General features: G+C 40.4%; 1 protein-coding gene across 1 annotated transcript in view; it reads right to left on the bottom strand.

The window, feature by feature from the left end:
• The window catches only part of si:ch211-285f17.1 (sickle tail protein homolog), a 108908-nt gene that overhangs the window by 44044 nt on the left and 39194 nt on the right, over positions 1-25670 (bottom strand). Inside the window, exon 2 of the mRNA XM_053342424.1 lies at positions 1942-2228. Within this exon, the coding sequence (XP_053198399.1) occupies positions 1942-2228 (287 nt within the window). The remainder of the gene's footprint in view (positions 1-1941; positions 2229-25670) is intronic.

Below are 25670 nucleotides of genomic sequence, written 5' to 3'. Positions count from 1 at the left end.
ATCCATCGCCTGTTCTGCAGAGAGGTGCTGCTGCACTCGCACAAACACGGCTCGGCTGTGCTTAGCTCTCCCACAGCCAGCCAGTTCGCTCCAGCAGGCATCTACAAGTAAACTGAGCCCCTCCAGCGGTGACATCATGAGTCACTATAGCAACTCTGACTCCACCCCAGTACAAGCTGAATTTACCTGTCTAACTACCTTATTTTTACAACTCTATTTATCCTGGCTCTGGATAATAGGCTAAGAGATGCACGCTAATTTTTTAATCCTCTGTTGATTTTGAATTGATGGATACAAAAACATACATGTAACCCTCCAAAACACGCGCATGCACGCACACACGCACGCACGCACACACACACACACACACACACACACACACATACACATACACACACACACACACACACACACACACACACACATACATACACACACACAGACAACAAGTTGATTGGAGTAACACAAGCCCAGCTTCCCTGCTGTCTGATATTCCCTATGCAAATCTACAGAGTTCATGATCAGTGCAGTGAGTTGAAACAACACCTCCTGAAAAGGGTTTACTTTGCATGTGGGCAGGCTGTGTGGGCTGCACTGAAAACAGCACACAAAATCCCTCTTGCACAATGCCTTGTATCATTGCCTCGAGCTCCCCTGTGGCTCGGTGCCAATCTCACCATTACCTCAATTGTTTTGGCTACAAAGCCAGCTTGCCCCTCCCTTTTGTCTTCTCTGACCCAGCACAACCAAAACAGACAATGACCAGGTGAGCCAAATGTCCACCTCTAAAGTTCCTGAGCATCACCCTCCCCCATCAACTCCCTTGACTTCAAAAAGCTGAGGCACGAGGAGACTTTATAATCTGTAAAAGTTCCCAAACAACACAAGGAAATGTATACTTTATACATCATACTACAGCCTGGAATATACAAATCAGCCTCAAGTTATATGCAAGTCTAATTACAGTGATTAAAATAAAACATGCTTTGGAGGGTATGTCCAATTCAAACTGTTTGTGGCTCACATGTTTTCTACTTCTTCACCACCTTATATTCTCACAGCAGCTGTGGGAGGGAAATGTGACAGGCAGATTTATAGGATAGACTTCACATTCAACCTGCGGCAAAAAGAGAAAATAGTTTTGCACTGTTGCCTCAGTCTGCAGAGGAAAATAAAAATACCTGTAATGGCTGGAAAAATAAGGACTGGACAAGAGCACAGACAAGTTCATATATAAATCCATCATTTTAGTATACCTTGTTATTTATCATGTATTCTCTGCTGTCAGGTCTCTTTTTTGAATCTATTTGAATTTAAACCATTTTATGTGATTTTAGTGAAAATAGCAGCTTTAATAGAAACCAGCTATAATCACAACATAAAGTTGCTATGATGGATGTCTTAGCAAACAATTGCTTATTTACATATCCACTGGACATGAGGCAACTTTAGCATTCATTTGTTGTATTTGTTGTTGAGTTCTGTTTCTGTCCATCTGACAAATATAAATAATATTCACTCTCCTTTTAGCTCTGTCCACATCAACTCCAGAAGGAAATATCTGGCTTTTTAGCTGCTAAATGCTCCATTATGTTCACCAGCTAGCTGCTAACTTTGTCTGCCATTTGGTGCTGGGCAGGTAGTGTACAGACCTTTTATGAAACAATGAACCAAAAACAGCTTCCTTGTGCTGAAAACAGAATGTGGACTAGAAGACCAAAACAATGTGCTGAAAGACACTAAAACGTAGGGTGAAGGGAACTGCAGAGTCGGGGGATAATTCTCTTTGAGTTCATATAAGCAACTCCTTTTACATTACACTTGGTCATTTTATCCATTGTTAATATACTGATTTCTGACTGAAAATTCAAATCTTTCAAAGCTATATGTGCCCGACCAAACAACAACATTCCAAATCCACGTGTCTTTCAACCCACTGACCTGCTCCCGCAGCCTTTCCTGGTGGCCCATGATTGCAGAGGCATGGTGGGGGTATTTCTGCTTCAGATGCTCCAGGAAGGCCTCCCTCTTCTTGTCCATGTCCGGGGGCTGCATAGCCAGGATCTCTCGGGAACTGCGGGCTCCCCCTAAGGTGTGCCTTCGGGGGACAGTTCGGCTGCCTTTGGTGTCTCCTCTCAAAGCAGCTGTCCCATTTGGGGAGGCCTGTCTGCGACTTATGTGCTCTGCGTCCTCTGGGGAGGTTACCTTCAGGTTGCTTTTGGTCTGCTCTGAAGGGACAGAGGGGACATAGAAACAAGGGGTCAAAATGTGCTGTGCTGATGTTTTGGCATCAACACTGAGTGTATGCATGTATGCTATCCTTCCATAGGTCATGAAGAGGGCATGTCAGAGCATATTAAACACACCATAAACAAAAAAACCCATAAGGATGTAAACTTATCTATCTTTGCAAGAAAGCAGAAAAAAAAGTCAGAAGCCATGCTGAAATAAATATGTTCTGATATGCAGTCAGACTGGTTCATTACATATTCATGCTGTTTTATATTTCAGCAATAAATCCACAATCTAATGTGACACACAATATTGGTGATGAAAATAATTAGAAGAAGAATTAAAACAGCTGCTCAGTCTCCTTTCCTTTAAAAAAGCCAAGAATATCCATTACTGTGATGCTGGAAGACAAAAATGGAGAAACTTAGAAATGATATTAAGAGAATCTGTTACAGTCCAGGGCCTTGCATAATACTGACTTTAAGCAGAAACTGCTAAATGCAATAAACTGACTTCAGGGGTGAGGTTTTGATTAAAAATATTAGGAGGATATGTCTTTTCCTGTTTGTGATGATTCAGTGACACAGCTGTGCTCCCACAGAACACAAGTCCTGGCAAGTTTTCCAGGATTGTACAACCCCTTTCGGGAGTGTGTTTACAACCTAATAGCTACAGTAGAGTGACATTTTAGAATGGAAGCACGCAAACAAACACTACAAATATTCTGTCTCCAACAAAAAAAGGTGACATTAAATCATTCATATTTGATTTTAGGGCAAAATGGAGATAAACAGAGATAACCTCCTTGCACACGAACATCTTTGCACAGTATTATCTTGTCTTAAATCAATCAGGGACGGGGGAATACAAAATGAATCCATCAATCTCAAAGCTATTGCATGAGAAGAGAAGAGAAGAGAAGAGAAGAGAAGAGAAGAGAAGAGAAGAGAAGAGAAGAGAAGAGACGAGAAGAGAAGAGAAGAGAAGAGAAGAGAAGAGAAGAGAAGAGAAGAGAAGAGAAGAGAAGGGGAAGAGCAAGGGAAGAGCAAGGGAAAGAAAGGGTTGAACATAGATGGCAGGAAAAGAAAAGAGCTCCTCAAGTGTGAAAACAGAGGGGAAAGAAGCAATAAAGCAAGCTGATATGCTGCCTTGTTTTCTAGACCCGCAGGTAGCGCTATAATGTGTATCTTTCAGAAGGTAACAGCTGAAAATAAAGGACCTCTTATGGAATTCAGCTCTTCTTCTCTTGAAAGAGGATATTTCAAGTGATTATTTGGTGAGTGGTTTAATATGGCTTTTCTTTTCCTCTTTGAAGGCTTGAAAGCATGCTGTGAGCTACGGATGAAAAAGGAATTTTGTGTTTTCCTCTCAAAGACATGTTGGGACTAAGGCAGAAGTAGCTTCCCAGATTTAACTAGTGCAACAACTGGAGATGAATGTGAGGAACAACTCATGCAAATTTGATTGCACTTTCTTTCTTTCAATTAACAGTTTTGCCCTTTTCATTTTCACCTGCAGATCTTTTGCGAAAAAATGCTTTGATCAGTAATCACAAAAAGCAGACGTAATTTTTGAGAAATACTAAGTGCTAATACATCATGAACAAGCATTGGCACCAACACCACCAGCCCAAACCCCCACCCTGCTCAGGTTCAGAGCCACAGCACGTCTCATGTACTTCCAATCCTATTTTTAACTCCCAAACACAGTTTCCCCACTGCTAACTAAATTACACACAGCAGACAGAATAAACTCAAACCTCCATAGGAACTGCATACGTTTGCAGGTGGCATGTCAGAAAGCTTATTACCTTCCCCGAGTGAGCAATCTTTGTCTTCATCTGCAATTTCTTCTTCCATTGCACTTTTGGGATCAACACACGGTGACAGGGAAAGAGTGAACCAGCAGTGGACCCACTAACTGCTTGCTTAGAGATTCCAGACGTAGCTCACGTGGAAAAGGGGGCTTGAGATAGGCCCTGCCCCACAGCCCCAGGATAGACTGGTGGGGATTTAGAAAGTCAACTGCATTCCAGGACAGAGAGTGACTAGCCCCTCACCCTCAGGCTAAAAGGTCCAATGCTACCATGGAGTGGTCAAAGAGTGAATGTAAATGTATGTGAGAGAGCGTAGGGAGCGTTGTAAAAGACGATATTTACAAGAAACTCATTTACTAACAGGTGTCAGTCAAAATGTCTTTCTGACATGAGCACGCGCAAACATGTGCAAACTCGCACACATGCACGCACACGCACGCACGCACGCATACACACACACACACACACACACACAGTCTGCTTTTTATCAGCACTTTGTCTGCAAGCTATCTCTTGTTTAAGTCCCTTTCCATACAGAGGGGCCCACCAGACACCAGCATGAATCCAAATGTGTCATAACCTACTTCTGAGCCACACTCAAACTGCTCCCAGCGTACGGCAACCAGCTAATATGTGATCGAGTTATCTGATCAACACAACAAACTGAGACAAGCATTCGTCCTGCAGGCAGTGTTATTCCCAATTAGGAACCACCCAGGAGACACTATAGTCTGTGTGTTTGTTCCTGCTCAGGGTTTTATGAAAAGAAACACTGTCTGTTTGCTTGAAAGTCAGCAAACATGCTCACCGGGTTCATATATTGTGCAAACATATCGGTGTGTATATGTCTATAGCTGATGTGTATGTGTTTTTAAAGGAGTGGGGGGAGGAGTGCATCTGTGCATTGAGTTAATTTCTTTGCAGCTGCTGATGTAAGTGACCCAATCTAAATGTGCAAGAAGAAGGAACAAATTGACGTACCTTAGCAGGCAAACGTGAGCAGATCAATGGCCTAGTTTGTGGGCCATGTAATTGAAAGTGGTGGCGTGAGTGCATGAACAAACACAATGCAGAAGCTGATGTATAATGCCTAACATATGGAGACAAATATGCTTCCACCCACTTTCTGTCTGCTTTCACCCGCTCATATGTTCAGGCACTTAGCCACAATAGGCACAATAGGAAGACAGTTAGCAGACCAAGGGATCATGTCAGTCAGATTGTGGAATATAGTTAGCTTTATGCAATGATGAAGAATGAGATATGATATTTTGTGAAAAAACTTGATTTGATTCATCTACTTTAGTCTAAGTTTGTGACACAACAGGCCCTGAAGAACAGGCTTGAACACGCTGTGTTCTGCAGTGGCTATATGAGCAGATGGCAAGGGCAACAGCTACAGCATAGTAAATGGTGTTTTATCCTCTTCTAATAGATTTCTCTATATTTCTGAAAGCCGTATGACACAAGAACATACTTAACTCAAAGTTTTATTCTTTATTCTATGAAGTCTACAAATCACTAAAGGCTCTTTGAAAATACCTACATTGTGTCATACTGACTGACATAAAAAACTAAATGAGCCCAAAGTCACCAATAAAAATGTTTTATTTTTGAGTTTATGTGCAAAGTTGTTTGGCACAACTATTCTTAAATATTTTATAATGTTTTAGTGGAAATAATATTTGACACATTGCAATTCTAAAGCTTGATGTGCTACAAGGGTTCAAGCTTTTTAAAAAACATTTACATGAAAACTTCCACAATGTAATCCAAAGTTGACTCAAAGCAGCTACAGTGACTCTATTATGTGTGCCCTTTCTATACAGTATATTCAGTGTCCATATCTCTGTGCCAGAGGTCTTCTGGCCTGACAAAGACACATACACATCATCACAGTTGACAAACAGGTCAGCCTCGGCCAACCCAAACTCATAATTAAAGCAGCTCATCCAAACCTGCGGTCTGAACACGCTGCCTCACCACACTTCTACTGTCAGCAATCCAGGCCAAAAAATGACCTCCTTCTTTCAGAGTGTCACAAGGGAGCTGCAAGTGAATTGCGCCTCGCTCCAGTACCTCAAGAATGTCGCGCTCTCTTTCACAGCTGCCAGTGTTGAGTAAATGATGGTCCTCTCAGTTGAAAGACAACATTAAACACTTGCTTATGCACACCCAGGTCTCAGAAAGTAACTGTGAGGAGCAGGGTCTCCTGCTGTTCACAGTTACTTTCTGTTTGTCACTTATTTATGGAGGAATGTATCCCTCTGCGCACTCCCACTCTCCCTTATTACTGTCCCATAACTATGCCGTTAGATACAAAGCCCTGTTGTGTGCAATAAAAGCAGGGCTCACATAGCAATGCCCTAAAGCCACAATGAAACACATAACGTCACTCGTCCACTGTTTAGTATCTGACAGTATTTTTATTATGTAAAAGTTATCAGACTTGGAATATCAAATGATCTACTCATGTGGAACTGAGTCTACTGTAAGAAAATTATTTATTATTTAAATATGATTATAATAAATTAGGCTTCTAATACACTGCAATAACATTATTTTCAAAAAGTCAATTAGATCATTACTGAGGCTTAATATCTTGTTTGAAAAATGCTGCCATGGTGGAAAATGCTGGGGTGAATAATTATGACCCGTTTTAAGGTTTTTAGCCACACTAGCGGTTTGGGATGGCAATGTCAGTCTGTCCACACTATGGTCCAGACTGAAATATATTAACAACTATTGGATGGATTGCAATGACATTTTGTACAGACATTCATGCCAGTATGAATTAATAATTTTATGACTCAACTTTTCATCTAGTACCATAAGAACTGTAATTTGTACAATACTTTGTGACCATACCACTGCATTCAATATGCTAAAGTCATTTTTAGTTTTGTAATTGTTTTGAAAAAATATGTTGTAGTTGGTTATCAAAGTGAAATAATCTACTCCAATTTAGTTATATTTTTTAAAACTAGAATGATGGCTTGTAAAAACTGACTTAGAAATTGTGTATGTGTTTTGCCACTCCTCTCTACATTGTGCCAAAAGAGCCTTTGTTTTCCCATCAGTCATCCTTCCCCTGTCAGACCGAGACCACCTGATTCCATGCCCTTCACTCATCACGTTACATTTTTCCGCCCACAGCCGGTGCTTGCACGCTGACCCAGCCAAGCTACAGTAGAGGGCTAATGTGTGAGCGTCTGTGGAGGTGACCTGCTGAAAGCTAACAGAAAAAGAAGCCCATTTCTACACTGACTTCTCACTGATTGCTGATCTGACGGATAAGCTGTTTCCGTGCAGGTAACTGACACCACTGTTCTAAAAAAGCCCCCGCAATGCAGCCTGGCCACATTTTTCACACCAACATGCACACAAACAGAGACACTCATGCAGTAACGCTCACAAGAGAGATATATCGGACTTCCTATCTGGGTATCAGTTTCACTCTTTGCATGTTCAAGATATAAAAACTATTTTCATGCATGTCAACACTTTTAAATTTAGCACACAATGAGAAAAACATGCCTTGCATGAAAGTGATTTGTTACAAGGAGAAGGGGAGACATTAGAAACCTTTCATAAATAGTAGGAATTTCACATCTAGTTTAGCCTGAGGCTCACTGCCAAGGAAAATTGTCCACTTATGAAATCCACCAATCAGAGAGGCCATTGTGATTTAAGTGACCTTTACCCCCAAGTCCTTCCCTCCAATAGGCTGAGGATCAGTGCTGCTTTGTTTTGATTTGTGAGGTTGATGAGTTTCAGGTCAGAATGTCACAATTCCTGGAGAACAACAGGCTCGTTTGATCTTCTTTTTTTTAACACTATGCTGTTTTAGCACAGAATGGGACTCATTGAATTATATGTGGCTGAGATTTTTCACATAATTCAGAAAGTTTTGAACTTTAAACTGTATTTGAACTTTGTGCTGTTCTTGTTTTCTTTTCAGCAAAATACACCAGCTTTCACTTTTTCTGAGTGTCAAACCACTTCCTGTCCCCCATGTTTGTGTTTTTGTGTCCTGCTGATTCAAGAGTAAAGTCCACAATGCATGCATATGTGTGCTGAGAGGGCGTTCACCCTTGGCTGTTGTATACATTCGGGACTCATCAGCACTGTTATAAAAGCTACCAGTGTTTCCCAATTGTCTCTTCTCTGGCTGTACTCCCCATTAAAATATGTGGCTGTCCACACCTTCAAAAATAGAATAAACACCACAAATGAATTATACATATGAGGCTGACAAATAAAATCTCATTAGCGGCTCCAAAAAGTCTCCTGAAGTTTGTGACAAAACTCCCCTGACATCTTACCACATGATTGGATTTTCCTCCTTGTCTCATTCCTTTATACTCTACTATTCTTCTTCTCCTTCTTCTTTTTCTTTTTCTTCTTCTTCTTCTTCTTCTTCTTCTTGTCTCACTCCAGTCTATTCTCCCTATATTTCTCACCTAATGAGGCATCTCCAGCTGCTGCGCCACTGTTAATGACCACTGGTTCCCACCCTGTTAGCTAAGACAACCACAACATCTGTCTTGGCTCAAACTTGCGGACACCCAGAGAGCTGTGGTACATCCACTGATTGCAATGCACCTTTCAATTACATAAGACACATATGACTATGCAGGGAGTATGTGCAGTATGGTATGTGTGTGTAGTTAGATACATTGGCCTGTCCAGACTTTCCGCTGTGGTGAAGTCTTATAAACAGACAGGGCTGCCAACCTGACAGGCAGAATGCCAGAAGATATGAGTTACAGACATGTGGTCTGGTGTTTCTGTGTGTCAGTTCTGGGAATAGTAGCAGAGGTGGAGATACAGTAGTTGGTGTGATATCAAAACAGTGGAGAATTTGACAGCTCAACATGGAAAAATAAAGGTTACATATCTATAACATGGTAGACATCCTGCACATTCAAGTAAGCTCTCTACTGTAGCTTGACTCAATGAAGCATGGTAAATTGATTTCACTGCTGCTTTACCTCCAAGCAGAGTTGCTTATTCGGAGTGGATGAGACTTGTAGATCTTTAACTCAAGTACAAAGATAAGACCCCTCCTGGTGAATGGACTACAATTTCAATAAAGTTTAACTCGATCTTGAATAAGCAGAGCCTTCAAATAATGTTGCTCTACAGTACATGTAAAATAATGGGTAAAATCCTTATTAACATATCTGCAAATCAATCATTTTGTTCTCCACCTCCTCTTTCTCCTACATCTCTTTCTCTCTTTATTCTTTCTCTTGATGTTCAACTCACAGAGTAAACAAGTAGAAGGGAGTCTGTTAGCAGGGAAGGCCTGATAACTCTAATACTTTTCTCTAAGACAGCCTGAGGACAACTCGAACAAACATCTTCGTTTATTGGCCAGCTCCACTCATCAGCATAAACACTGTGTCTGTCTGATACCCCTCTCTGACACATATCAACACTGGATCAATCCAAGGCAACTACATTGCCTTCTCTCTACTAAACATGTTAAGATGGACTGCATTTTCCCCACACCAGGGGGTGCTGTTGAACATGCTCCAGGCATGTTGTGCAATGACCAGGAAGGAATTATTGAGGGTGTGCATGTGTGCAAGAGTGTGTGAATGAGAAAATAAGGAAAATGTGTTTGTGTGCCTTCTCAATCTTGCACATGGAAATAAGCTCTAAAATATTTCCTTTGTCATTTATTAACTGAGACACTAAGTGCTGCTTAATGAACCGCTCTGTTTGTTAGAGTGCCTCTGTGTGTGTGTGTGTGTGTGTGTGTATGTGTGTGCAATTACGTGTTTATGCACACAAGTGCATATGTGTTTGCCAGTAAACCCTGGTAGTGTGTACACTTCATTAACCCGTGGCCAGAGTAGGTGTAAGTCAGCCTCGCCATCGGCTCAGATGACTGCTGGTCTCCCGTGACAACAGTCTCTGGGCCAACAGTGAGGCTGGCGGCGTCTTGGGGTTGAGGGGGGGGGGGGGGGGGGGGGGGGGGGTGAGAGATGCTGAGAGCAGCTGCAGCTGGGAGGAGGAATTTACTCCTGTGAGGAACTTTTCTTTGGAAACAGTAACTCTGGGTCAACCTCTGCAAACTCCTGAGTACCAGAATCTTCATCCTGAACTCGCTCTCTGAATCAACCATAATAAAAGTGCACTGGGCTACAAAATATTTCATTGCACTTAATTCAATCACACCAAATCCCCAGTCACTCATCTGCTTAACAGCCTATCGAGTGTCACATATTACACACAGATATAATATCTATCTACTCTCATTGATGTAAATGGGATAGACAAAATATTAAAAACACCTCTCACTATCATGCAATACAATTCAACAGTACCATAAACTACACAACCACAATATGGGCATAAGGTTGTATCAACCCCTCTCTGAAACAGTTTCACCAAAACTGAACATGTGACCCAATCTCTCTATGCCTGTATCTGCATGTGATTTCATCAAAATACAACGTTACTAGTTTTTGACTGACAAGGAGTGTCTGTTAAACTCGAGCTATGGGATAATAATTTCAGTGTGGACATCAGATCTGCACAGTTTTACTGCAGACTGTCAATCAGCCTGCAGCTTGTTGCTTAAGTATTGCAACAGAAACCGCAAAAAAAGCCAGAAAAAGTCAAATTCTCAAACAGTGTGCTTGCTGATAAGATTCCTCTTATCTTTTTGGCAAGTGTCCTGTATCTGCAAATTCAGCACACACAGCAGGAATGTACTTGTGATATCAATGAAAACACATACAGACAGATAAGCACAAACAAATATGCATCCAATATGTGCTTTTAATAAATGATACAGCTTACTTTGCACAAACAGGCTAAACACAGCAGAAACTGCACCTGCTGTCCATGTCTGTTGATAATTAGATGAAGGAGGACACATTTTAAGACAGATGAAGATGACGTCACACTTGAGATATCCAGTGGTGGGAAGTAGCTAAGTACATTTACTCATTTTAAGTACAATTTACATTTTAAGTGCTGTACTTAAGTAAGTTGAGGAAATCATACTTTACTTGTGTATTTCCTTTTGATGTTAATTTATATTTCCACTTTACTACATTTCAGAGGGAAATATTATATTTTCTACTCCACTACATTTATTTGACAACTTTAGTTAGGTTACTGTTCCGATAAAAATTTGACACAATGGAAAATATAACAACAGATTTTTAAAGATGAAACCAGTAGTTTTCAATCTTCGTGGCTTTTATTTACAATATTTTTTTATTTTTTTACATTGCTGCATTGACATTTTTACTTAAGTAAAGAATCTGGATACTTCTTCCATCTCTACAGATATCACAGCAGAGGTCCTAAGCAAATCAGAGAAACTCCAATCCCCTTTGTTGCATCAAGCTAATTGTATTCCAACACATCCTCTTACTTAAAGGTCTAAAATTCAGCGTGCAAAAAACAACCTATGGCTACATTTACACCATCTAGCAGCCATAGTAATAAACTTTAGAATGACCCATAGGACCGTAATATGCCACTTAAGGTTTATCGTGTGGCAGCGCTGTGGTTAAGGTCTGCTTAGGTTTAGGCACAAGAACCACTTGGTTAGTGTTAGAGAAAGATCATGGTTTGGGTTAAAATGATCACTTGAAATGTGGTCATGGCAACAGCAAACAGCACAACATTACAGTTTTTAAAAAATGTCCAGACTTGTGGTTGGAAACATGACACTTGTGGTTGGAAATGGAAAGTGAACAGTTGTTCCACTTTATGCCATCTATCTATCTGGGACTCCCTAAAAACTTTGTATATGTGCTATTCATGTTTTCCTATAATTTGTATATTTGGTTTCACACTTATTGAAATAGAAATTGATAGTCAGCCCTGGAAGTCCATTTGGGCTGTGTATCTATTGATAGTACATTGATATCAGAATACAGACTTCCCATCTGAGTAGATTTTTATTGTTGTACATAATGTAGTCCATCTAAATCTCAATATCTTCTAGCACTATTTCAGTGTACATATTTTCCAGTATATTGTTATGATGATTACCTTCAGAATTGATCAGTAGTCAGGTAAAAGTCATTAAAAATCTAGTCATGACTGCAGCTATGCCAGCAGTACAAGGAGCAAAAACCTAAGTGTATCTTCATAAATCGCTGATAATAAAAAAAAGTATACTGTACATCTCTGTTTGAAGTTATAATTAAACGTGATGTCTCCTGTAGGTTTAATCTTGGGGTTAATGCAAAGATCAGGTTAGTAAACACATGTTTAGGTTACTGTTTTGCTAACTTATCCAAAAAGTAAGGGGACAACCCAATGTGAGCTGACAAGAATGCACATCAGGGACACAACACTGTGTGTGATGCAGGAGTTTTTAGATTTAAAGGAGTAACCTCACTATTTAGACATCCACCCATCCCACCTCCTCTTAATAAGGCAAAATCATCTCATCAAGTAACCTTATATCGACATCGTCTGAGCTGCGTTACTAACCATTAGTCCGTAATTACTAAGGCTGCTCGATGGTGTAACCGTAACTATAGGTCATTTTTGCTGGCCTGGATTTCAGACCTATACTGTCATTTTTCTTGTTAGGACAGGCTGATGCATTCAGCCAACACATCGCTCCCATTTAAATATGTCTTTCAGCATGCCTGCTCTCTCACAAATTTATTAAAAAGTGATTGCCCTGCAATTGACTCTCTTCATAGTGATAAGCGGCTTAGGACCCAGCCAGTCAATCATGTGTTGCACAGATTCACTGCTGCACTGTGTATCTCCTCCACTCCCTCTCCTTTTCTCTGCATGCTAGCTCAGAGTACAAGCATAAAGACATTTGTAACTTAAAGCTTATTATTAACCAACAGCTCAGGAATGCAAAAAAATGAAAATCTATCACTAAGCGTATATGAAGAAGCACTATATCAGCATTTGTCCTGCAGGAAAATCACTGAATGATGTTAGAGTTGAGAATCATGGTGTGTTGTTCTAAATGAACCATTCACATACTTCAAACTATTTAAATTACTTCATGTTCTCCAAGTAGACAAAGCCAAGTGTCTACATTTATGTATGTCAGAGAGCTGATGAGGCTGAGTGGCTTCATAAGGTCTTGCTTTGGTGAGGTGAGTGCTGCTGGAACTGATAAGTAATGAAGGTAGTGGAGGGATGTGGGAACACTAGCACCTCTGTCCCAGGCTTTATCTGGGAAGCCTGCCGTGTGTTGCCTCTGTGTTGTGTATCTATGGCTGTTTGTGCTGGGGAAGGGGGGTGGGGGGGTGAAGAGGTGTGGTGGGTGCAGTGGGTGGACTGTATCCAAGCTTAAGGCTCTGTGGAGCAAATGGGATGGGACTGGAAGGTTTGTGTGCACCAGCTTGTGCAGAACTATTCAAACACAGAGGGAGGAAATGCCTTAATGCATAAAGCTGGCACAAACAGTGATATTCTAGGAAAAATGTGATTGTGATTTTTTTCCCCTAACCTGTGTAAAAAAAAAGCAGTATGGGAATCTTAAAGATCTGTAGTTCACTGTTATTTTTTGTTACAAATGAAACACTTAAAAACATGCTGTCTTTACATTTTAAATACATCTGTGTAAATACTGTCATGAACTTGAAGAAGACATTCCTTTGTGGACTCGTAGAAGAATGCAGGTGATCAACTTCGATAGGAAGTACGAAAAGAGACAACAGAAGTGTTATAGTGTGGTTGCAGTAATGGAAATGTTGCAGCTTTCCCATGGGAGAGAAGGACAAAAACTGAGTGCCTGCAAAGTTTAATAGTTTCACCACAGCGGCCATAATGGTCAACCAGGCAGAGATCACGTCACGGGGTGTGTGGATGGGAGAGGAGTTTCCCAGTGGCTACAATGTTAACTGCACAGCACTACTAGTGAATGATTTTACTCTCTGAACATAAAATAGTTCGCTGGCATCATATTGCCTCCTATTATTACTCTAGTCAGTTTTTCTGAAACGGTTGTAAGGGAATTTGAAATTTAAACCCAATTTAACACTTTATTGAATTGTCCTCCTACTTGGTGCACAGCAAGCTAGTTTAAGGGAAATTCACCACAGAAATAATATGCTTTAAGTAAGATTGCAACAGGCAAGGCAGGGCTTTGACGGGCTAATTATGGAGCTCTTTGATTGTTGGTGATATTGTGGTGAGTGCTATGTTGTTTATTTTGACTAACAATTGCCACACATACTGAGAGCTTACACATACTGTTTTGGTTCATTATCATCACTCTCTCTCTCTCAGCATTACTCCCAGAATATTGGACTTTAAAAAAAATCCAACTCCAAATTATTACTAATGCTTCTCTGTCTCTTCTGGTGTTATATGCAACTGTTTTCTAACACCGTATCAAGTTTATAAAATGTCAATGTTGTGCTCACAACTTGTTACACTCAAGTGGCCAAAAAATCAATGAACCCAGGTTTGAATATACGATACCCAGAAAATGCTATGGACTGGACAGTGTCTGTAATAATTCAATCCACTAACACTTTTGTGTCCACCTTAAGTGCTCTGAAGGTAATAAAATGTTACTTGCTTGCTCATGCTTGCTTTCTCTACAGGCTGTAGAGAAATGCTCATGGTCACAAGTACACTTTTAACAGCCTATTATGTATGTAGAATACTGATATATAAAGCCATGAAAAGGGCCACTGTTTCAGTCCTTAAAAACCTGGCATGACCTGGTTTGAAATAGATGCTTTACACCAATCGGCCAGACAAAGATAAAGTAGGAAATACTCTATTCGTGTGGAGAGGCACAAAGCAGTTCCTTCATGTGCTGTTAAGTTAGTTAAATGCTAATTCCTCTAGGACTATATTTACCATGCTCTCTCCTCTTTGGAAGAGTCAGCTCTGCTTACCCTTTGCTCTGTGGCAGAGGTAGAAACAGTGTCTGAAATATATTTGTAATAATGCAAGCCTAAAAATAACCTCAGGAAAAAACGCACATACTGTACACACAGGCTCCATGATTTGAAAGGAGGAAAATACATTTTCTGAGATCATACTATTCCAGCCTCAGGAGCTGGCCAGACCATACCGGCCCCCAAATACTCTGATTGGTTATTAATGACATCATCCCCAGGGCCAGTTCCCTCCCAGCCTTGCGATGTCATCAGTGCTGAAGCATCTCAGTGATGTAATGCAGGGAGGGCCATGACAAACACTGAAGTAGCACCCCCTTCTTTCTTCCCCTGACTTCCTCTCTTTTCTCCTCTTGTTTCTTCCTTCTCATTCCTCTCTCCATCCCCATCATTTCCTTATACCCTTTCCGCTCTCCGGCTGCATCCAGATAAAAAATCCCTTCCCACCTGTTTATTAGACCTCAAAAACAGAGCACTGAGATTTTCAGTTAAGCCCAGAGCTATTTAGATCTCTTAAATGGCTCTTAAAAAGACTAAGAGTAATGACAGAACGAGAGAATTTACATTTTCTAATCCTGTCTGTGTCCTACAGCTGTAATTAAAATGTAGATCAGAGACCATGCCCATTTTTTCCTATAAGGTGTGAATTAAGACTTGAAAGCTCAGGTGAACATGACGTAATTAAATTCTATTAAAAACTGCTCTGGATGAGGAGAACAACCACTATTCTTAAAACTTACATTTATACAACCACAGCATTTAGTGTAATGGGAGAGCTTTCACCACAGATGAAGTGCTCATAGTCACAAAAAGTGCCACTGCTTGCTTAAACATAAGTACTCCAACATCTGATTGTTATGTCAGTTTTTTCTCATTTCATTAATCAGACTTATTTCATTTTTTTGGCCAGGCCTTCACATCTGTTTTTTAATCACAATTTGTGAGTGTGGTGTGTGTGTGTGTGTGTGTGTGTGTGTGTGTGTGTGTGTGTATACGCGTCCTGGGCAAACATCCAGAGCTCAAGCGGATTAGTGAGGGGACTCTACCCTGATCAAAGCAGCACAGAATCCAGCTTACTGGGCCATACTGTGTAACACATAACCCCCATGGAAATGATACTGTACATGCAAACACATAGACCACCAACTGCAGTGTAGAATACACCCTTAAAAGGGAACAATTTAAGATTTCTTGTCTTTCCTATCGTCTAGACAAATTCTGGTCAGAGGGAAAAAACTCCCCCCAAAGCTGGAAATCAGAGAACTGACACACTAAGTGCTGTCATCAAGTGTGAAGTATGCAGCTGCTCCATAGAAACAGTACTGGTTAATAATCCAAAGAGAATGTATTGGTTGTTTCTGGGAGACTGCCAGGGTGAGATTTTCCCCTAGTGGTGTGGATACATTTTTGGTTGAGAGTTGACAACAACACAAAAACAACTTAAAGGTCAATACACAAGAATTCCTGTCAAAGTCTGCAGCTGGTAAGGGAACTTTCTTTATATCAGTATAAATTTAATATATTTCATATCGTCTTACATTTCTGTTGCTCAGACAAAATAAGTGGGTTCAATATTTTCAATGGCCTTAAAGTTGTTCTCATCAATGTCTTATATTAACAATGTACTGTATAGAATCAAGTACAATGTGAATGTTGCTTGTAGAGACAAATCCACAAGAAATTATCACCTGACTCTGCAGTTCCCCCTCACCTCTTTGGAGAATTTCCGTATCTTTCCGATGATTGTTTTGGTTTCACAGGCCATAACTTGACTGTTTTGGTTAACTCTCATCACTCTCATTAAGTTACTTTCCAGCCACGACAGGTAGCTGTTTTCAACGAAAAAGCAAACAGACAAAGTTACCAGCTTCCTGGAAAACATAGGAATTGGTGGAGATCAAAACAGAGCTAAAAGACAAGATTTACATTTACCAGCGGGACAGAAACATCACTCCATATGAACTGTTACTGTTTTCTGGTGGGTAACTGTTAGCTAACACGTTTGTCATGTAAACTTTATAGGTGATAATATGTCAGTGTTGTGTTTACAGCTTGTAGCATTGAGAAACTCATCCTCAGTTCTGTCAAGATTATTGGTTGACTCTAATTGTGGCTCATTAATACCAAGTAAAGCATGCATTATGGATGCACCCCCAGTAAATTCAGATTGAGATAGCGACTGTAATTAAGTCATTCTCTGGATCCAGAGAAAGTCCTCCATCAAACTGTCTGAGCTTGACTAAGAGGCCAAATGGGATATGTCTGAGTCTAATAATAAAAAGGGATCTGTCAGTGTGAGCAGATTTGGGCTAAAGTCACAGGGAGAGTAATATGAATTGAGATCTTCATATGTGTACAAGCCATGTCACGCACATTCCTTATATTGAGAGGCATCATGTTTGATTGGCATTACACTGAGTGGACAGACATCGAGCCACATTTTAACACAGCTGCACGTATACACACATGCAGATAGTTGATACAGTACCCTTTCCCTTCTTTCGGCTTCATTATGCACGTAGTGAGATGATTATTTTGCGATGCCTCTGTGGCGAACCACCATCATGCACCACAAAATGGCTTTAGCATGTGTCTAGCAGCCCATTGGCTCCAGCAGTCTCAGATCTTGGAGAGCTGAAATGAAGCGGGGCATTGTTGTGCTGCTGGTGGGAAGGATACACACTCTTGTGAAAGGAAAACCTGACAGGAAGGAAACTTCGAAACAAAGTGCTAAAAAAAGGTGATAAGAGTCACTAGGGACGGAACTGAGTGCGTTGGTGTATGGGTGAACCTGTGTGTTAAGGGGCTGTTTCCCCTCTTCCTGCCATTATAAAAACTAATGGAAATGTTCTGAACTTCGTGGAATGTTCTGTGGCCCTGAATTTTAAACTAGAAACTGAGTAAAATCTTTGGGGAATGGAAAAAATAGCCATAGTTTTCCCCTATTTTGTAATGGAATGTAATGATAGACTGGTGAACCTTCTGACAGCCACATAATATAGATATTATCTGTAAAGATAATAGATAAATATAAAGTCTTGTGAAGGAGATTGAAAGCTAAAATCTCAAAAGAGAAAGCTGTCATTACTGGGCAAGCTAAAATGGAAAATACCGTAGACCTATTATGATTTTAAGACTGCTAACTTGAGAATACTGAGGTGTAGCAAAAAGGTAAAAGACTTACTCCAACTTTAAAAATGTCAGATTTTACAAGATGGCTTTCATTATGTGGGCTAGAAGAAACTCACTGGCGCAGGAGTGTAGTCTGGGCCAGAAGAACTTGAGGTAAAACTAAATACCATTTGATTATTTTTTAAGTGAAAAGGTTATTTTTCAGAGAGACATATGTGATATATAGGGAATACTGAGATTGTCCTCATTGTCCACAAATCCAATGAAAACTAAATCTACCAATCAAAACTAAGAATGTGTTCTGCAATAATTTTATGTCCCAAACCCATTTGTTCCTCCTGAAGATGTAAATCTTTAAAAACAGGTCACAAATATCTATACTGTCATTTTTATTTTTTTAATTTTTTTAAAGATTTTGTTGGCACAGACGCCTTTATTTAACAGTAGACCGACAGGAAACATGGGAGTGAGAGGGGGGTGTGACATGCAGCAAAGGACCTCCGATCGGGATTCGAACCGGGGTCGGCCGCGTATATGGCATGCGCTCTAACCACTCGACCACCTGCGCACCTATGCTGTCATTTTTAAAAGGCTAAATAATTTCATAACACAGTACTGTTCAGCAAACATTACTCAAATGTGAGTACACAAATAGCAACTCTTTCTCTGTCTGTATTACATTTAGTCTGTAATGGTTTTATTTGATACTCATTAAACTGGGATACTTTCCAGTATTTACATGGTCCTGTCTACTTATCAGTCAGAGCAGGAAGGAGGTCTCTAAACACACCACATGGAGACAGAAGACAGGTTTCCTCAAAACTTACCAACTCCAGGGCTCAGGTAGCTGCTGCTCCTAAAATAGCCCGGCTTAACAAAAACATCCTGTATGTCACAGGCATTGCAGAATATTTTCAGAAATGGGAACTTTCATAATCTGGACCGTGGCTAAATGAGAGTATACTGAGTTCGTCAGGCAGAGGGATAATTATGAAATCATGTCTCGATAATGACTCATTAGCGAGCAGTCACTGCGGTCGATACAAAACATAAAAAAGTCTTCATTGGAGCAGAGAGGACAAAACACAGCAGGTTTTTAAATAGGTCTCAGAACACAAGTGTCATCCATATTTATTTGGATTATCCAGCTTTAATACTTTATAAGGACAGAAAACCATCACATTATTTGTTGTCCTTTCTCTTTTATCTTAGTTATTAATCTATTTCCCCAGAAGGCAGTGACAATTGTTGACTAATAGACAAAAACATACAACTTCTTTTCTATGTATACACAAAAGCATGTCCATTGTCAGACAAAAACAACCCTGGGATGTTGTTGTGTGTTGGGAGGTACCATGTTACCATGTCAAACCACATGCCTAAAGGAGTGGATGAATGGGAGAGGTGGGGGTGATGTTTACACTGGGAGAAAAGAGCTGGGAGGAGGGGGGTTTAATAGCGACTAAAAAGTGTCAGAGCAATGTCCGCTTGAGCCTCTTGTGCCTGTGGGTGGGGAACATTTGTCTTACCCCTCCTTCACATCATTGCCAAAGAAAGAGGAGACAGTCAAACAAGTGACTTCACTGAATAGGTGGAGTCACTGAAGTATGTGGAGGGTATAAACATCAAGAGGGAGTAAAGAGTGAAGAAGAAGAGGAAATATTGGTTTTGTGTCATCTGAGTAGGGTATTTTAACAAGAATGGAGACTTATTTCCTGAATTAAAAAAAACTTTCCAGAGCAAGTACCATATTTTTACAGTTGTCCTCTAGCTGTAGGTCTACGTAAAAATCAACTTTTTTATGTCCAACAGCTCCACAAACATCTGACATCATGAGGGGAAGCATGATTTTCTTCTGTGGATAATCCTTGTCAAAGCAAAGCCTACAGCAAGGACTCCAGCAAATGTCATGGTCTGACACTGGCTTATACCATCGCCAACAATAAAAGACAGCAGAGAAACATCTTTTTAATAATGTGTGTGTGACCACTTTCCAGCAAAGTGCTTTAGATCTCCTCTAGTGGTTAAAAAAATAATTCAGTTCCATTTAGACCAATTATGAACATCAAATAAAAAGGACACCGGGAAGAAGGAAAAAACACAGAGAAGACTGACACTAATGAATCATTATGAGCTGAACTGCAAATCACTGCCTTATTAAATCACTTTCTGCTGGCCTGTCACATTTCTCCATACAAGGCTTTAAAATATTACCATTAGTCCCTGACAAAACGTCATTTCACCTGCATTCAAGCTGAACGCAAAAAGTCTATTTCTCTAACAGAAATGGCTTATCTTCTGATCCTTTAAAACTGTGACATATATATTGTGATATTGTGTTATATACCACACTTTCTTACCTCCATTGCAGAAAAGATTTTCAGAGTGTGTACATGTTAGCCTCAGAAATGGCTCAAAATTAGGTCAGTTTACAATGGGTAGAAGTCAATTAATGTAGTTGAGATTTTGTCTGATTGTACCTTGCTATCATTCCCACCTCTATTAGACTCAAGTTGTTTTGGCTGTAAGGACAGCTTCTGGTCTAAGCTGCTGAGACGATGAGGATGAGATCAGTTATTTGCAGCTAATTGAGAATATAATTTGCCTCTGGCAAAATCTTAAAGCTTATTAAACAATAAAGGCTTAGACTGTTGAGAAGATGTGCTGATGGAAAACTAGCGGTGGACACTTAACTCAGAGTTTCTGCCAGAAAGTTGGTAGGCATGACATTGGGGACTTTGGAAGGATAACAAAAAACCTGTTGCTGTGTGTAAAGGTGTTACTGGTGATACACTGTGATTGGGCATGCACCTATTAAATTACTTGCTCACTGTTATTTAAAAAAATAGAAATAAAACCAGTTAATTTTTGCATATCAGCGTCCATGACAAATGCCTGTGCATGTTTTTGCTTAGAAAATATCTTAAAATACATTATGTATACATTACATACACACAGCAGCGACACTGCTTAATTGTCTGGAATCAAAGAAGAGTTAATATACCAAAATGCTAAAAAAAACAATGAGCTTGACAATTCATTATTAGAGTTGCAACAAGAAATACTTAGCACAAGTTCCATTACTTTAAATATTTCAGAGCTTTCAGCCACATCTCATGGCTTTAATCACCAGAGTGAGATTTAAAACAATCAAGATCTCTTTTAGAATCAGTGTCCCTGTTGGTACAGGCTGGTCTATACAATGAGGTAGTGTAATTTGGATGAACTGACTCGTAAATATTGTTTCAAGTCATTATTTCTGCATCTACTTTTCACAAACACAATCCAACACACACAAATGGACTTTGGGTAGCTTCATTAAGCGGGAGTGTTCTACCGTATACATAACTCAACCACCAATAGAAGCTGAAATGAAAGCTCTGTAATGAGGTTTGATCAAATCCTGAGGCTCAATGAGACGTGGCATGAGTTGGCTCAGGGCCCAATGAGGGATGACAGTGCAGACAGCTCTGTGGAGAGACACCTGGTCAGACCTCCCCCTCCCCCCCAGCCTCTGCACTACTCGGCCACATGCCACTGGCCCAGGTGTGTTTCCACCGAGCTCAGTGTCCCGTGGCAGCCATCAAACTCCACAGCTCCACATTTGCATTGGCTATTACATATGGCCCAGGTTAGTGCTTGATCTCCTGCACAGATCCAGACATGATCTGTTATGTCTGGATATTGATGCAACAGAGTAGTCCAGCCAGGTAATCAAGTGGTCAAGACATAACTTTAGCGTTTCATAATGATATCAGACAAACAGAGGCATATGGTCAGGAGCTACTGTGTGCCTTTGCTTGTAAAAACACTGCCAAAATCACTGCGCCTCATATGCTAGCACTTAGACAAATAGCTTGGCTGAATTAAACTGGCAGCCACGGTACTGCCTTACACTTAATAACAGTTTCCTCTGGTCTTGTGAGAAATTGACAACTTGCAACATCAGCAAAGACTAAAGCACAAAGAAAACTTGTGAGACACAGTCACACTGTCAGAGCACCGGAACAAGTGATGAAGGATTGGGTTCGGGGGCTCTAAAAGGGGTGCAAGGGTGCAAGCCCATTTGTCTTTTTGACGAGACACTCCTTTCCGACCAGTTTACCTTCCCTTCCAGCGAGGGAGCTAAAGCTGATATACTCCTTGCTGAAAGAGACACAACAAATCACTGCCACCACTGAACACCTGAGTGATAAAAGATATAGGCTTATGGTAACTATACAGATCTATATTACTCCAGAATTAAATAAAAAATACAGTTCATTCTCATCGGGTGTTGATTTTACTGTTTAATTATTGGATTTATCTATTTTGATCATTTTTATGATGATAAAAAATACATTTGAGATCAAGTCTGACATTAATTGAGATTAATATCACACACTTACATGAGAATAGCTATGAAATTACGTTAGATTTTTTCCATTTGTTTGTGCTTGGGCAGACCAACCTTTTCCAGATGCAAATCTACTGAACAGTGGAAAAAGTTAAAGCAGTTCCAGCAGTATTGGAGAGCTCCAGACAGGAAAATTGGCTTGTTAAGACAGCAAAATGCTTAAAATGCTACTTTATTTACAGCACAGACAAACTAGACATAGTTCTCTGATGAAAAGAAGTCGCTATTTACTACAGTTCAGTACTCAGCGTAGTAAATGGATCTATGTGACATTAGGGGAAAAAATGTAGTTGAAGTTGCACAGTGACACTGATGTTCATTTTGAGTAGAAGAATGCAGCATCTTCCCGGTGGGAAAACTTTGTAATCCATTTGATCCAGTAAGAAAACAGCACCATACATGGCCAAATCTACTATAAATCTGATCCACAATCAGCCAATGTTGTCTACAAATATAATTTCACTGAGATCTAGAGAAGGAGATGAGGTTCAGAGGCAGCAAAAAAGATTAGGAAAAGTGATTTACACTGATTGACTCTGAGATGATTCATGTAGCAGGAAAGAGAAGATAGATAGTTTGTTAGGACTGTGCTTTGTGAAAGTGACCATGATGTTTTCAAGTCCAGCCTCTCATCGTCTGACCCTCACCACTCTTCTCCCCCATCAGCTTAATTAGACACAGCCACACACACATTAGATGGTCCCCTTTTTGCTTCACACACTGAATAGCTGGCTGCAGTTCAAGGCACCACAAAAACAGCTATGCAAAACAAGCAGCTTTCAGAGCCAAGGGAAACCATCAGCAAACAGCACACACATTAAGAACGCTATAGTTAATGCAATTCAAAAAAACCCTGTAAATGATATTGCGTGCGATAATAACGAGTCACTTCTGAAGTCATGCAAAGGATGTTTGCCTTAGAATACATGAGACGAAAAAGGGGTTGACTGAGCATCTGTGCATTTTTAAGTTCACATCTGTGTGAGTATGCGACCTTGGGTGCAAATGTGTGTATATGAGATGCAGCTACTCACCCTTCCTTCCCCGTTCTCAGTGATACACTATGTCCTTATAAAAAAAGTCTTGTACACAAACACATTGACACCAGCTAACTAACACACCGTCGCAGTCCCAAAACTTTTTGCTCTCTCCCGGCAGATCTGCACACTTCCCCAACTCCCCCTCCCTCCCTCTCTCTCTCTCTCCCTCTCTCTCTCTCTTACTTCAGCACTTCCTGGGCTGCTGTTTATGCTCCAATCAGGCCATCCAAGAAACTGCTGCTGCCCCTCCGTCCCCCCCTCTCCCTCAGCCAACAGCCATTGTTTGGCGGAGGCTTGTCACATGTAGACGTCTGTGTGTGTGTTCCCTCTTGACTAAGGTTTTTTAACCTCTTGCCACTACCCAGAGTCTGGCTCTCCTCAATCAGGAGAAGAAGACTGATTAAGAGGCATACTCCATGCCGAAGGAGCGAAGGTGGAGGGAGCATGGGAGCTGAGCTGGTAGGCTGAAGAAAAACACATGGAGGGGGCTTCCTGCTTGAATGTCTTACTGAGACAGATACACTTTTTCAGGCATGAGGAAAGGGGGGGGATAACAGTGTTGAATAAGGGTTGGGGGTGTGTCTGGAACTTTCTCTCCAAATCCAACAGCTTGTTGCTACAAACCGCAAAGAGGCTCAGCCCATCGTTGCCCCCAGAGAGCCTCAAAGCTCTGTCTCCACAACAAGGCGCCTTTCCCATGGTCTGCCAAAAGTTTTCACCATGATACCTCAACCCCTAGTCCCTCGCTATATCCCAAAGCCCTAACCTCCAATTCACTGTCTCAAGAAGCAAGCCAAACACAGCCAGACCAGTTCTTTCTAGGCTTTTGGGTAAAATAAAAAAGGGCGGAGGTGTGATGTGGGGGTGCAGGGTAGGGAGGTGAAAGGTGATGTGTGGGAGGAGGCAGGTTGGCAGCAGCACACTGAGCTTTTGTTGGTGCTGTTAACAGTTCCATCATAGCATACTGGTAACACCTTGTGGGTTGTGGAAGAGTTCAGGCAAAGATTGAAGACACTCAAAGTTAGTAATACTTAAAACATGTGCTTCACTTTGAAGAAAAAAGCTTTTGGAAGGAAAAAAATATGTTAAAAATTGAGATGGTTTGGTGTACATTAAGGTAAAATGCTCAAATATTTTCTGGCAAGATAAAGATAAGAATAAGATAAAGAATCATTCCAGTTTATTACATCTAGGGCATATTGGTTATGATAACAATACAGTAAAATAGTCATCAAAATAATCTGGAAACACAAACACAAAGTGCAACAGGACTTGGACACACATATGGTAAGGAACACATAAAAAAAAAATCTGAATCACTTAATTGTGTTGAAAAACCAAAATGTCAAATGTCAGGTTTGTAATAAACTGGAATAATCCTTTAACTGATTCTACTATGCAGTCCAAACTTTGATATGAACAAACAAACTAAACGTCTCCCATCTTCCTTACTATCCAATCTTCTTTCCTCTCCTGTATACTCTCCTTTACTTTGGCTCTAAATGCAAGTCTTTCAGTCAGTTAGTAGAGCCACATGACAGATGTTGTTGAAGGAAGTGTTTACTGTAATTTTACTCAACCTAAATAGTAGTCTAGCTAATGGTTCAGTTCCTTCTTGCTTTAAACATAAGGTAGTTCATCCCATTATTAAAAAGCCTAACCTTGATGAAACTGTTCTAAATCATTTCTTGCACTATACAAGTTGCCATTTTTAACTAAAGTCATGTAAAATATATGTATTCTCACTTCTTGTCCTTTTTAGATAACAATATGGAGAAATTTCATTCAGACTTCAGGGCACGTCACAGCACGGTGTCAACTGTCTCTCTTGACCCTGGTAGATGAGCTATTAATTTTACTAGACCTTTGATACAGTAGACCATACTATTCTCTTGAACTATCTCAAGCACCACGTTGTATGAAGGGTAGTGCCCTCCAGTGGTTCACCTTCTATCTAATAGATAGATCTTTTTCTGTCAAAACTGGAAACCTTTTCTCTTTATCTGTGCCCATCACTCATACAGTACCACAAGGCTCCATTTTAGTGCCCATATTATTCGCCTTATACATGCTCCCTTCAGGGTCCATCTGCCAAAAATACAATATCTCCTACCATTGATATGCAGATGGCCTGGCACCTAACCTTCATGCCCATGGCAGAAATCTTGGTGTCATTATCAATCCAGCTT

Source organism: Scomber japonicus, chromosome 21, assembly GCF_027409825.1.
Source record: "Scomber japonicus isolate fScoJap1 chromosome 21, fScoJap1.pri, whole genome shotgun sequence".
Lineage (NCBI taxonomy): Eukaryota > Metazoa > Chordata > Actinopteri > Scombriformes > Scombridae > Scomber > Scomber japonicus.
The sequence above is the reverse complement of the archived record's forward strand: the minus strand, read 5'-3'. Positions and strand labels throughout refer to the sequence as shown.